This window comes from Talpa occidentalis, unplaced genomic scaffold (genome assembly GCF_014898055.3).
Source record: "Talpa occidentalis isolate TD23 unplaced genomic scaffold, MPIMG_talOcc4v2.1, whole genome shotgun sequence".
Lineage (NCBI taxonomy): Eukaryota > Metazoa > Chordata > Mammalia > Eulipotyphla > Talpidae > Talpa > Talpa occidentalis.
In genome coordinates, this window is record NW_026555331.1 from 155496877 (window position 1) to 155509925 (window position 13049).

The 13049-nt window shown below is 55.9% G+C and overlaps 1 protein-coding gene across 2 annotated transcripts in view; it reads right to left on the reverse strand.

Moving 5' to 3' along the window:
• NCAPG2 (non-SMC condensin II complex subunit G2) overlaps nt 1–13049 on the reverse strand; it is a 41732-nt gene that overhangs the window by 25675 nt on the left and 3008 nt on the right. For both annotated transcript variants that reach the window (XM_037516530.2, XM_037516521.2), the window contains exons 3-12: nt 11909–12094; nt 11458–11572; nt 9863–10017; nt 9288–9422; nt 8595–8689; nt 7227–7296; nt 4840–4926; nt 1734–1829; nt 1243–1368; nt 262–441 (exon numbers count right to left, since the gene is read on the reverse strand). In XM_037516530.2, the coding sequence (XP_037372427.1) occupies nt 262–441; nt 1243–1368; nt 1734–1829; nt 4840–4926; nt 7227–7296; nt 8595–8689; nt 9288–9422; nt 9863–10017; nt 11458–11572; nt 11909–12094 (1245 nt within the window). The remainder of the gene's footprint in view (nt 1–261; nt 442–1242; nt 1369–1733; nt 1830–4839; nt 4927–7226; nt 7297–8594; nt 8690–9287; nt 9423–9862; nt 10018–11457; nt 11573–11908; nt 12095–13049) is intronic.

Sequence of the window (13049 nt, forward strand, 5' to 3'; positions counted from 1 at the left end):
GGGCCACGCAGCAGACCTACAGCCGTCTCCCAGCCAGCCCGTGCGGCTTCTCCCCAAGACGTGGACAGAGAGGGTGACTTGATGCTGCTGCACACCGAGAACCAGTCCTGTCCAAGGAGGCCTTTTGTGAAAGCACCTTTAACTTGCTTTCTGAGGTTACCGTGAATGCGCAGTGAAACACCAGCAGCACTGCAGTGCTGAGACGGGGCCGTGGGACCTGAAACCTGACAGTGCGTGGGTCCTGTGATGCGTCCAGCTCACCTTGAACACGGAGCAGCGCACGTCGGCGGAGCTGGTGTCGAAGGCCAGCTCTCCGGTCACTTTCTTGAGGAGGTCGATGAGGATGGTCGGAGGCATCATCTCCCAGTACTTGGACGTTATTTTGCAAACGCCGAGGACCCCCGTGGAACGCACCACCGGGTAAGGGTCCTCTAAAAGGCCCTGCAAGCAGGAAGGAAGTGGCTGGAGACCCTGTGCAGTCTACAGGTGTCAGTGCCTAGGCGGGAACGCCGAGCCCGACAGGCCTCTGGCCATCGTCATCCACAGCCCAGTGCCAAAATGTGCCCCCCAGACGGTGGTGGCGTCTCCCCAACTCCTGCCGGCCGGGTGCACCCAGCTCCTGTTGGCAGGGCAGAGCCCAGCAAGTGGGCGCAGCAACTGCACCGGCCGGCATCAGCCCAGATGGTGGCGCAGCTCCCAGTCACCCACCCTGCGTTCAATGAGAGGAACGAAAGTGAAGGCACATGATTTGCGGAGATCACTTTAAGAACCCGAGGCCCTGTCCAGAGACTGGAATCCACCCACACTCCCGCCGCCCTGTGCCTGGCACTAAGATCACAGCTCGAGAAAGTCACTCGAGCTCCTGGAACGAGACACACAGGGCGACTACCCTGGGCCTGCAGACCACCCAGCCAGAAGCAGCCGCACGGCCTGCCACCCCCACACGAGCGAGGCGGGGTGACCGCCCCTTGGGGCGCAGCCAGTGCTGCTCCCCCAACCCCAGCTCCCAGGGGGTGGGACGCCGGCCCATGCCACGGACAGACAGAAAGCCAGTGACGTCCCCAAGGCGCCTCCGTGACAGTGGAGCCCACCCCGGGGACTGCGGCAGCCACTGAGGCTCAGCCTCTCTGCTGGAAGGGACACCAAACACTTAAAAGAGCGAAGGGCTAATGTGCACAGGACAGCCGAGGAGGGACGGCGCTGCCGCAGGAGCGCACTGCACGGGCGGCCCAGGGTACCTACATAGAGCTCCTCGAACTGCTTCTGGATCTCGCTGTCCATGTCGGCGGCACTGAAGCTTGGGTCTCTGACAGGGAAGGCCTCGATGAACAGCAGTGCGGCGTTGGACCGTACCTCCGAGTTCCGGGCCTGCAGCAGGAGGGACCTCAGGTCACAGCGAAGACAGGGCTCCTGGACCCCACCAGCCGCCACCAGCCAGAGACCCCGGTGCTGACACGGCCCCCACTCACAGGACCCACCCTGTCAGGCTGCACCCTCCCCTCACTGTGACCTCCCAGCCCACCCACCCTACGCGGTGGCTGAGGGGCCCCCTCAGGGCTGGGCCTTGATGCCTCTGCTGGGTTACTGAGTCGCCTGCTGCCTTTTGACGGCGTGATCGGCACTAAAGCAACTCGGATTCCCAGTCTAACGAGCCTGAGAAATGCTTCTGACCCAAGAACTAAACATTTGCCCCAAGCCCCCAACGCCAGGGTGCAGTTCCCACAGACACGCACCTTCAGGCCCCGCCAGAGGATGGGCTGGTAGAGTCGGTGCAGCATCCCCTCGACGCCCTGCCGCACCGTCTTCTGGTGGTGGAAGTAGCTCAGCACCTAGCAGCCAAGGGAGAAAGAAGAGAAAGGTAATGTGGTTCTTTAAAAAAATGCACTGAGGAGCCTGGCTTTGCAAAGCCAGCGGAGGTCAAGCTTCCACGCTGGCGCTTCCAGGCCTGATGGGCTCTCCCAGAGTAGGGGTGCGTCCGGCCCGGCCCAACCCAGCTGGTCACATCAGGTCTGAAGAATCCAAGAACTGAACTGTCACAGGTCTGGGCTCTGGCTCTTGTTCTTCAACCAACGGCTGCAGAGCCACGTAAAAAGCCATGGCCCTCTGACCTCAGGATCCGAAGGAAACAGATGAGGGCACAAGGAGGACAACAGCCCGCGTGGGCTCCTGCACTGCCCGCTGCTCCTGCCACCCGGGGCCCAGCACCGCCCAGACCATGACCAGCTGGCCCAGCTTCAGCTCTGACTTTCACACCCAGGAAGCCCCGCGCTCAGGTAACTCCAGACTCCGATGCACTCGAGCAAGACTCCAGGAAGGGGACCAAGTCCCAACCAGCAGGAGACCAGGGACGCCCAGATGCCAGAGGCAGCCTGTGACATCAGCGCGCGTCCTGCTTCTCCCCACAATTCCTGCCAAGAAGAGACCATGCGCTGAGGAGTTGCAGCCCATAACCCTCCGCATGGAATCTTCTAGAACACACTGGCTGGTCCCCAGGGGAACCATTCTCAGCCCTCCCGGCACGGTGGAGTGGAAGGGTGGGAGCAAGCCAGCTGCACCCCCAAGCTGCACTGAGCTGTTAGCTCTTGAGTTTCCTAAGTGAGAAAGGAGGAAGACGAGGACTTCCAGGGCAGACTGCAGAGTCCCGCAGGAAGATGCTGAGGCCCTGAGCACCAGGCCAGGCTGCACATGGGCCCACCGCGTCCATCAGCCCACAGAAGCCAGCAGCAGAAGGTGTCTGGGCAGCCTCCCACCCACCTGTGGGCGCCACCTCGTCCACCCTTGCCCGGTGTCTTTCACAGCTGGAGCCCCCACTGAGACCCTGCTTGCTTTCTTTTCTCTCCCCTTCTCTTCCTTTCCTCCTTTCTTTTTTTTTTTTTTTTTGATGTTTAAAGAGCAGGTTTATTAGAAAAGGGACAGAAGAGTAAAAGACACCTGCATAGATACCAGCGGGCAGGACGAGCTGCCTCGAAAGAGACAGGTTTGCTGAGAGAGGCCTGGGTGGCTGCAGGCGGGCGGCCCTCAGGGGAGCAGCCTCCACTAAGGAGGTCAGTGAGGAGAAGCCCCGGCAGGTACAGGGCACGGGCGGGCAGGAGGCTGCTGCCCCGAGAGGGAGACAGTTGGTGAAAAGAAGCACCTGCAGTCACAGGTGGGCCGTGGGAGTGCTTTTGAGACCCTGCTTTCTGCCCCTCCCCCTCTGATGCTCTTCCTCCAAAAGTGTTGAGGATAGGCTGACGTGGCTTTTGGATACGGACTGGGGTGTGAAATGCCACTGAGCAGAGATTAAGCTCTTGGCGGTGATCCACACAGCGCACTGGAGATGGCCTTGGGGCTCGGCCCGCGTGGCTCCGGGCAACATGGGGTTCTGAACCTCGCGGCCTAGCAGGCACCCGGAGGGCTCCCTGCGGGGCGGTGACCTCTGCTCGGCGCAGCCTCACAGGTCAGGCGCAGGCGTGCGAGAGCCACCCTGCTCTCATGCATGCCCCTTTCACAGCCACACCCTGCTCTCCATGGAAGCGCATCTCCAACACCCCCGGGCTGCCTTCCTCGATTCACCCTCAAAGCCAGCATCAGTGACAGCGGGAAAACTAAGACGGTCACACGTTAGCTGTAAGTAGCCCCCTGTGCCTTAAGTGAGCTACGGTCAACCTTCTAAAAAGGCAGCGCAGCATGGACTTTCCTGTCTGATTCCTACTCAGGAGCTTTTACTGATGGCAAAAAGTGACATCAGTCCAGAGCTTGTTTTTTACATACGGTGTCACCAAGGCTGGTATCACTGGGCCCTTACTTCACAGGTTTTTAGTTTCATCCTGTGATGCAGTGCCGTGAGAGCCACCCTCTCACAGTGTACAAGTCAGTGGCGTTTAGTCATAAAAATGTCCATCAAAGAGCGACCTGAAGGAGAGTGTGGTGGAAGCCGCCGTGCAGTACCTGAGTCCAGGACGCATTTCACTCGGTAAGTGACGTCCAGGGTCTTCCTTGTAATTCTGTGCACTTCTCCACAAGCCACTGAGTGGTGACATCTGCACTTACATGTCTCGTTATGTGACCGCCACCGCAGGTCAGACAGGAGCGTCCTCAGTGACTTGGGGCCAGAGTGAAGCGACCACGTCACCTCCCCACGGCCTGCTCCTCAACGGGACCGGACACCGCGATGCTGACCCCGGGCTGACCCGCGACTCTGCCTCGGCACCGGCTGTCTGTGCGCAGGCGCAGAGGACTCTGGAGTCTCTCTGGGCTCTTTATCCTTGCATGCCTCAAGCCACTCCTCATCACCGTCAGGAGTGTTCACAGCCACTGCGACCCCACATGGTCCATGCACTCTAAGCACCAGCACCCTCACCCTACAAGAGTACACTGTGCTTCCCGGCACGTTATCCCCAAGTCCAGCAGTGGGGTCAGGAGGCTGAGTCCTCCTGGAGGCCTCGTCAGGCCCCTGAAATAAAAGGACAAACCCACCTGAATTCTGGGCACCTCTCAAAAACAAAATCTATCAAGAGAAACTCAAAACATTCATTCCATTTGGTTTGCAGAACACCAAGATGGGAACTTACACGTATTAAGGCAAAAAATCCTCAAACACCCTCTTTTTGAGAAACGTGGTGACAGCAGTGAGCAGGGCCCGGTCCAGACACCCGTGCACCAGGGTCAGCACGGGCCGGTTCCAACCCAGCACGCACCCCGGCTCCCGGGTGAAACTCGGTGGCAGGACAGACCGCCGGGCACCGACTGTCAGGTCCCAGACACCCCGCACTGACACCTGTGGAAGCACAGCCTCCGTGGAAACGATCGCAACAGCAAGGACACGCCGAGCCAAGGGAAGGTGGGACTGGCGCTGCTCACCTCGCGCACTTTGGCGTGCACCGGCGACCTCCGCTGCAGGTGGATCCCGTGGAACATGAGGTCCTGGAGGCAGGTGTTCTCGATGGTCTGGAAGAACAGCAGAGTGAGCCGGGCGTGTAGAACAGAGCCTGCTCCGTCACCTTCCGTTCTGGGAGGCCCAGCTGACCCTCGACCCACACCCTGCCAAAGTCCTTAGTGCTGACATGCCGTGTGAATACGAGGAAACACCACCTTTGTGCCGACTGCAAGGCAGCTTGGTCCAAGCCAGACGGGCTCAGAGGCTGTGCGAGGCCTGGGAGCCCACTCTTCCATGTCACCCTGACTCAGATAACCTCAGTCCCTCCCCAGACGGACACCGCACAACTTCTCAGCTGGGCCAAGAGTCAGTACTGACCAGAGCCATGTCTTCCAGGGAGGGGCGTGACGGGGAGTGGAGCATGGAGCCAAGAAAGGGCCAGGAACCTGGGGGCTGTGGCCTGTGGCCCAGGGCCCTGCCCCACCTGGATGGCCCATGGCGATACAGGTGACTACAGGATGCCACTGTCGCAGCCATGTCTCAACCTCTCCCCATCACCTGCAGAAGCATGCCCTCCCCCGGGGCACTCACACCTCAGCCAGCCAGGACGACCGATGGCCATGGGCCCACCTGCCGACACCTGAGCCAGGAGCGCCGAGAGGACTAGAATCTCAGCAGGCCCTGGCGCAGGTGTGAAAATGAAGAGGAGGAAGGGGAAGAACACTCCACTCCGAGAGACATAAGCGAAATAGCAAGCAAAGGCCCTCGGGAGACTCCCTGGATTCTGACTCCAAAATAGCCATAAAAAGACACCCTGAGACAAAGGAGAGAAAATTCAATGTGGCCTGATTGTTTCTAAAGACACCTGAGAGGGCCTTCCTGGTGGTGCAAGGGGTTAAGCACCACACTCTAAAGCTGTCCGCAGCCTCTGCAGCACAAGTTCGATCCCCAGCCGGCCAGGGAGCTACCCACATGGCGCAGCAGACCTCTCCTGTCTGCCTGCTGCTCCCCTCAGTGGTGTACTTTGGTGAGTCTGCCTGTTCTGTTCCCCACTCTGTCTCTGGTGAATCCTCTCACCCCCCGCACCTCTGGCCTGCACCCCAGCTCTTGTGTGCATAAATAGATTAAATAAATAAATAAATAAATAAAGGCACCCAAGAATTACTGTCACTTGCAACAGGCGTGCCAATGGCATCTCGCAGCCCCGTACTCCAAGACGCCCTGGAGCACCCTGAAATGAAATCTATCTGGAATTTGCTTTAAAAACTTGAAGGGAGGGAGAGAAAATGAGAAGTACAACTTGCTGGTACAGATTTGGCACAAAATAAGTTTCTAATTATAAACTCCATTTTTTAAACCACTATTGGAGAAAAAGGACGCTCTTTCCTGTGAACAGGTTTCCTGTCACAATGTCACACAAAAAAATGCACTAGCAGTGTCTTAACCTTGCCTTTCCCCCTAAAAAAAATCGTGCACTGAAAAACTGAAAGAGGACAAGGCCTCTGAGAAAACGAGGAATAAAACTTCCCCAACTGAAAACCAAACACTACTCCGAGAGCTGTCAGCACCCGCAAACAGGCCTTGTCTTCCGGAAGCAGAAGCCAGAGAGGCCCTGGCAACAAGGCCCAGCCGGCCTCGCCCCTACACCCTGGGCCTGACCGTTCCCCAGACAGCAAAACATGCAGGAGGAAGACAGGGTTCCAGAGACCCCTTTCTGGTGCAGCGAAGATTTTACTCTGAGGGAAAGAAAACACCCCAGAACCGGCTCTGAGGAAGACACAGGGACGTCATAGATACTTCCTCTGGTTTGCCAAAATGGCCTCTGGACACATGCAACTGACCCACACGCGCAACCTCCACACGGGCATCGCGGCCCCGGGGCGCAAGCCCAGGCGCACGCCACATTCTCCAGGGGCCGTGTCAACACAGAAGTTGTGGATAAAGGCACCTGAACGCTCTCTCTGGTTCAGCCCAAGAGGCCAAGCGCACACACTGCCGCCAGCCAGCGTTCTCAGCCCACGCTCGGCACCGCCCCGGGAGACAAGGCGCCCTGCTCTATGCTCTTGGTTTCTACATCCAAGGCCGAGTCTCTCTCGCGTTTACCACACAGCCCAATTTGGGTTAAACCCCAAGAGCCACACGTGGCTGGCAGTTCAGCTGCGATGACCAGTCACAGGGGAACCCTGACTTCACCCAGACCGCACATCCTGTGAGGGCCCTGGGCTGCGCCCAAGCCCACAAAGTCCCGCATGCCCACTGGGCCCTCACCACTGGCTCTGTCCCACCAGGTGTAAGTGACCCTCTGAGAGCAGTTACTCAGTGACCAGAACGTACTACCACTGCAAGTTAACATTTCATAAAATGCAAATACCTCCAGTATGTCCCCTGAAGCCTTTTTCCAAGCTCTGAAATAAATTTCTGCAATGTGTCCCATCAAAGACCTATAGAAAAAAAGGTGAATGCGGGCGTAAAGACTCACACCCCACCAAGGGCCAGCTTGGGTGTGCCCACAGGGAAGGAGGGGCTGGGCCGAGACCAAGGCTCTGTAGAGCCCTGGGGAGACGCTTCCAGCTGAGCTGGCGCGGGGAAGGAAGATTTTTTGCGAAGGGGAATCCAATTCCCGCTTCCTAGCCCAGGTGTCCCCAGGCTGCAGTTTCCTGGGAAATCACGGGAACATAGCCCCAAACCAAATTCTAAAGTAAAACATGTTTACATATCAATGAATTTTTCAACTAGGAGTCATTGTGGACTTTCCAGGCTACTAATTCCCTGGACCTTAGAATCGAGGTTTAAAGAAGTGTGTGGAGGGAGGTGACAGCAGGAGGAGCTCTGCGACTGGAGGCCAGATTCACAGCCGAGGGTGGGCACCAGGGACCAGGGTGCCTCCAGGGCAAGGGCTCCCGGTGTGCTCAGGCTGCATCTCCAGACTCCGGAGCATGGGGCACGGGCTCGTTCAGTTGCTTCACAGTGCCTGGGATGCGGCTGGCCTGGGTGGAGGCTGAGGTTCAGCCTCCACCGTAATGAACTTAGTTACTTAGAAATATACAGCCAATTGCCTCCCTGGTGGTGCAGGGGTTAAGATGCAACTTATGAAGCTGTCCGCAGCCAATGCAGCACGAGTTCAATCCCTGGCTGGCCAGGGAGCTCACCCACATCCGCCTGTTCTGCTCCCCTCTCTCTCTCTGGTGGATCCTCTCACGCCCGCACCTCTGGCCTGCACCCCAGTTCTCGTATGCATAAATAAATAAATCTTTTTAAAAAAAAGAAATATAGGGCCTCCCCTGTGGCGCAGCGGTTGAGCACTGGGCTGCGAAGCTGCCCGCAGCCTCTGCAGCGCCGGTTCAATCCCCGGCTGCTCCCCGGCCACCGGAGGAGGGTCCCACATGGCGCGCAGACCTCTCCTGCCGCCCGCTGCTCCCCTCAGCAGTGTCCTTCGGTCCTTCTGCCTGCTCTGCTCCCCGCTCTGGCTCTGGTGAATCCTCTCACCCTCCCGCGCTTCTGACTGTACCCAGTGCTTGCATACATACATACATACATAAATAAATCTTAAAAAAAAAAAAAAAAGAAAAGAAAAGAAATACACTGCCAATTAAAACCTGAATTTCCACGGCCATTACTGGGAAGGATGACCGCCTATGTAGGGGAAAGCTACGCGGTGACACCCGGGGACGCAGTGACGTGGTGGATGGTGTAACACGCAGCCACTCTGAAGCTCCCGACACAGTCGGCTCAGACTTACTTCTGCAGTCCCTGTAACTGGTTCTTAATTGTGCCATGGATCATTTTGATGAAATTTACATTCCAATTGAAGAGAGAACTAAGAAATCTTCTTCCCTGTAAGTGAAAAACAGTGCAATCAAACACAAACCAATCTTTGGACACTGAGCAAGGAGAAGCTGCTATTCTCACAAGGAAGCACACACGACACACCCGGGGCACCACTGGACAGGCACAGGTGGAGGAGATGAACGACCCAGCCCCCGCACACTCATGTTCAAGCCATGCGCTTACCCAGAGGCCAGCCCCTGGGCTGGGCCCGCAGAGCAGCAGGAGCCAGAAGCACCCCCACCTGTGCTGGGCAAGAAACCGGGGCCTGTGTGCACCAAACTCTCTGGGTAGATGCCACTCAGTGGAGTCGGGCACATGACAGGCCTCCCAGCCTTCCTTCAGTGCAAGTACGGCCTCAGCTCCCGTCCAAGACGGGCTGCGAGGCGGCTGCAAGTGCCGGCTCACCCTGCCACCCACAGGCACAACTCCAGGGGGTGGCCGCCTGTGCAGACACAGCAAGCGCACACAGGCAGCCAGCACTGGAAGCGGTTCTGAGCCCGCAGCCACCCCGAGTGCTGCACACCGTTACCTCAGCAAGAACGTACATGATTCAAAAGCATGCAATGAAAGCAGATCATAAGCAAACCAGAAAGAAGCCGCTCACCTCCTCTTTCTTGATGTAACTGATGCTAATGAAGCACTCGAGCAGCATGTCTTTGATCTCCCTGCTTTCCTCCAGATCATAATCAAAGCAATACAAGGCCTGGTGAAGGCGCCACAGCCGGCATATGTCTGCACCCTGGCGGAGCGCGAAGAGAGAGAACATGAGAAGCTGCTTATAAATGGCAAGGTCCCGTTCCAAATTACCTGTGAGACTATTTTATTTGGAGTCTCCCTGATGGCACAGAACTTAAGTCTCAGCACTTTGAGGCTGTCCGCGGCCCCTGCAGCACGAGTTCGATCCCCGGCTGGCCAGGGAGCTGACCTACAGGGTGCAGCAGACCTCTCCCACTGCTCCCCTCATCCACCTGTTCTGCACCCCACCCTGTCTCTGGGGAGTCCTCTCACACCCCCACCTCTGGCCTGTACCCCAGTTCACCTACATGCAAAAAAAAAAAAAATCCCTAACTGGGAAGACATTGCAGTCAGGCCACTCGCAAGCAAGCCAACCCCGGCTGGTGCGGTGCACGCAGACACGCCAGCATCAAGGCAAGTATCTGCTGCTGGAAGTGGACATACTGTTTTTGTCTCAAGGCTCCGCCTCAGCAGCATGACAAACGCAGTCTTCCCCATGTCCTCTTTGGCAGGCAGGCCTCTGTCCCACCACGTGACACACAAGTCCTGAATAGAACTCCGCAGCTTCCGCTCAGACGCAGGCAATGCATACAAAATCCCTAAAGAGCACAGTGACGGTCAGTCGGTGAGTAACCAACGTGGGTTCGGCTCCACAGTGCAGCGACTGTGACTCGCAGAGACGTCATTAAAGCAAACTCCAGTTTAAACTTACCAAAGACTTATACACCTTATTTGGGGAATGCAAATGGTGACAATTAAAAAATTGTTTTCCTACTATTAAAAAGCAAATCCAAAAGAATAGAGAATTTTAGATCTAGAAGACGCCGGTAGACAACATTGCCCAAGGCCCTGGCTTCGGTGGGCAGACCCGGGGCTACTCCAGGGTAGGTCGGGGATGCCCAGGGCCACATGAAGCCCCAGAGAGTCAGCCTTGACGACCTGATACTGCCACCTCAGTCCCTCAACACACCAGCCTCCAATTCTGGCTTATTGGTGAAAAATAATAAAAGCAGCTATTATGATGAATATAAAGCTGTGGTACTTCATTAACAGAAAAGTTGAAAAACTAATAATACTAACAACATGCTCCTCACTCTAGCCTGTAGCTACCTGAGTGCCACTGGCCTAACGCAGAGCTCCCAAGTTCTGGGAAGCCGGGAGAAGGACCGCATCAGCACTACTCCCTCGACAGTGGTCACGCTTCTAACCAGCAGCAGCAGTCAGAAAACATTTGGAAGCTATTTTTATATTGATTAGAGGCAACTTCTTAATAAGCATGTATTTCCAGGCAAGAATTCTGAATGAAACAGCAGATATAACTCCGAGTTGCCCCGAGAACAAAAGGCTTAGTAAGAGAGCCTGTCGGACACACTCCCAGAGGGCGGCGGTGGGGGGGAGATGTTCAGAGGCTTCTCCTCAAAACCATTACTTAAAATGACCTTTACATATTTCACACCTGCAAATTTATAATGAGATCTCCTCACTAACTCAGGCTAACGTTCCTTCTGAATTAGTGACTACAATTTCAGTTTAGCTAAAACCTGAAAAATAGTAAGACAGGAATTTAGTAGAGTAAAACTTCCCCAAGAGTCAACGATCACTGCTCGAGTCACGCTGATGGCATACGTAAGGGGAACATGCAACGTCACCATGCGTGGTCAGCAGGCAACTCTGGGGCTGATCACCAGCTACGACAGTCCAGGTTGTACTATTCGCCCTAACAGGCTTGTGCTGGGGGAGGTGCACAAGCCCCCGAGTAGCCCAGAGGCGCAGTTAGCTGCTCTGAGAGCACATCTCACCCCCTCAACCGCTGCTGAGGCCAAAGCAAACCCGTTTGTCAGGGCTGTTATTAGTATATGTGCTGCCGAAGCGAGCACTGTCAGGGCTGTTATTAAGGGCAGCCTGTAAAAGCGACTCCTTTGCTCCTTCCCAGGGCAAGAAAAGGTGCCTGAGGCAGGTCGCACCGCATGCACCCAGCTCCGCAGAGGCCTCTCCCTGGCTCCCTCTGAGCACCACGCGCTGTGACCATGTCCACTCACCGTTTAAAATGACGGCGCATTCCAGTAAGGCCTCATAGTTCTCACTCTCGTTTATCACAGACACAGAGGCAAGGATCACAGAGGTAATTGCATAAATTATCTCTATGTTATTTTTCTGTGGGTGAAAAAAATCAAAGTACAATTAAATCAACTTAAAAAGCAATTGTTTAAGGAAATTTAAAATTTACTAAATACATTAAAAAAAACCAAGCCCACACCTCTAGCTCATTCTAAAAGCAAATCAAAGTTGATACAAGTTGGCTGTTTGAACAGAACATCAGTGCTGAATACTGGATTATAAAGAAAGGGCTGGAAAAGAGAAAGCGATCACAGACTTCAAATACTTGTAACTCCTGACATCAGATTTTGCCGCAACTTAAATCAATTATACAGATTAAACAATCATTTTTCACAAGAAGAAAAATTTTCAGTTCTGTAAGCGCGACACGACCGTTTTGAACGTGTGCTCTGTTTCCACGTCGCTCTCCCCCGGGGCCGCCTCCGGCCAGCCGTCCACCGGGCTCTCGAGCAGCACCGCGGTCAGCAGGCCCCGGAGCCTCTGCCAGAGCTCTTCCTTCTGCTTCCTTGACAGCTCGTCCAGCAACTCAGAGAGGCTGAAAGGGTCAGAAGCATCTTTCTGTAAAATAAATGACACGTGTTACATTTCGAATTAAAACATCAGCCTATCCCTCTCGTAACTGCATCGAAGGAAACGTCCCAGTGCTCACTTGGCTGCTAGTTCAGGAGTCTGGCTGTAGTTTTCAAAACCCATCCCTGCCAGGGAAAGCACGGGGGTTCCTGGACAGAAAGCAGCAGATCCCTCCACTCATCAGCCCTGGCACCTCACTCTTTGCCAAATCCTTTCAAAAAAACCAGTGTGTGCAGATGCCCACCCTTTCCAGGCCACGGGGCTACCAGTGCCCAGGAGCCACTGTGATAGCAGCAGCAGCAGGGGGCACACCCGCACTGCCCAGGGCCCTCTCCAGACCTCTCTCCTGCTGGCCGGTCAGCCCCAGAGCTCATCACCACTGCACCTCCCTCCTGTCCAGTCTGAGGAAGCAGAGAACCTGACCAGACTGCAGGGAACCCAGCTGAAAGGAGCAAACCACAGCTAATCTGGGGTGATCTGGGGTGGCCGGAGCACCGGGAGTGGCAGTCCCGGATGGTAACCCATGGAACAAAATCCAGCAGGGCGTGGCAATGACAGTGAGTGCCCAGTGTCGGCAGCAGTGCAGGGGACGGGCCGCAGAGCACCCTGATGAGGTCAAGGACAGTGGGAGAACGAAGCCGGGGCGGGCCGAGACCCCTGGCAATGGGGAGGGACAAAACAGAAGCCTGCCCCGTCTTGCGCCCGCCCCTCCCAAGCGCGGTCAGGCTAAGGGCTGCAGTGTTTGCTGGTTTGCTTTGTATCCTCACATCCACGCTCTGGCTCACTCAGTGCCTTGATCTCAGCATCAGAGACGCCTCTGGGATGTGGCCCCACAGTGAGGGAAACATCAAAGTAAAAAGTATCTGCGTGGCAAAGGAAGCACCGCAAGCAAGAGGCACCACCACATGAGAGAAGACACCTCACGTCACACACCTACCAGGGC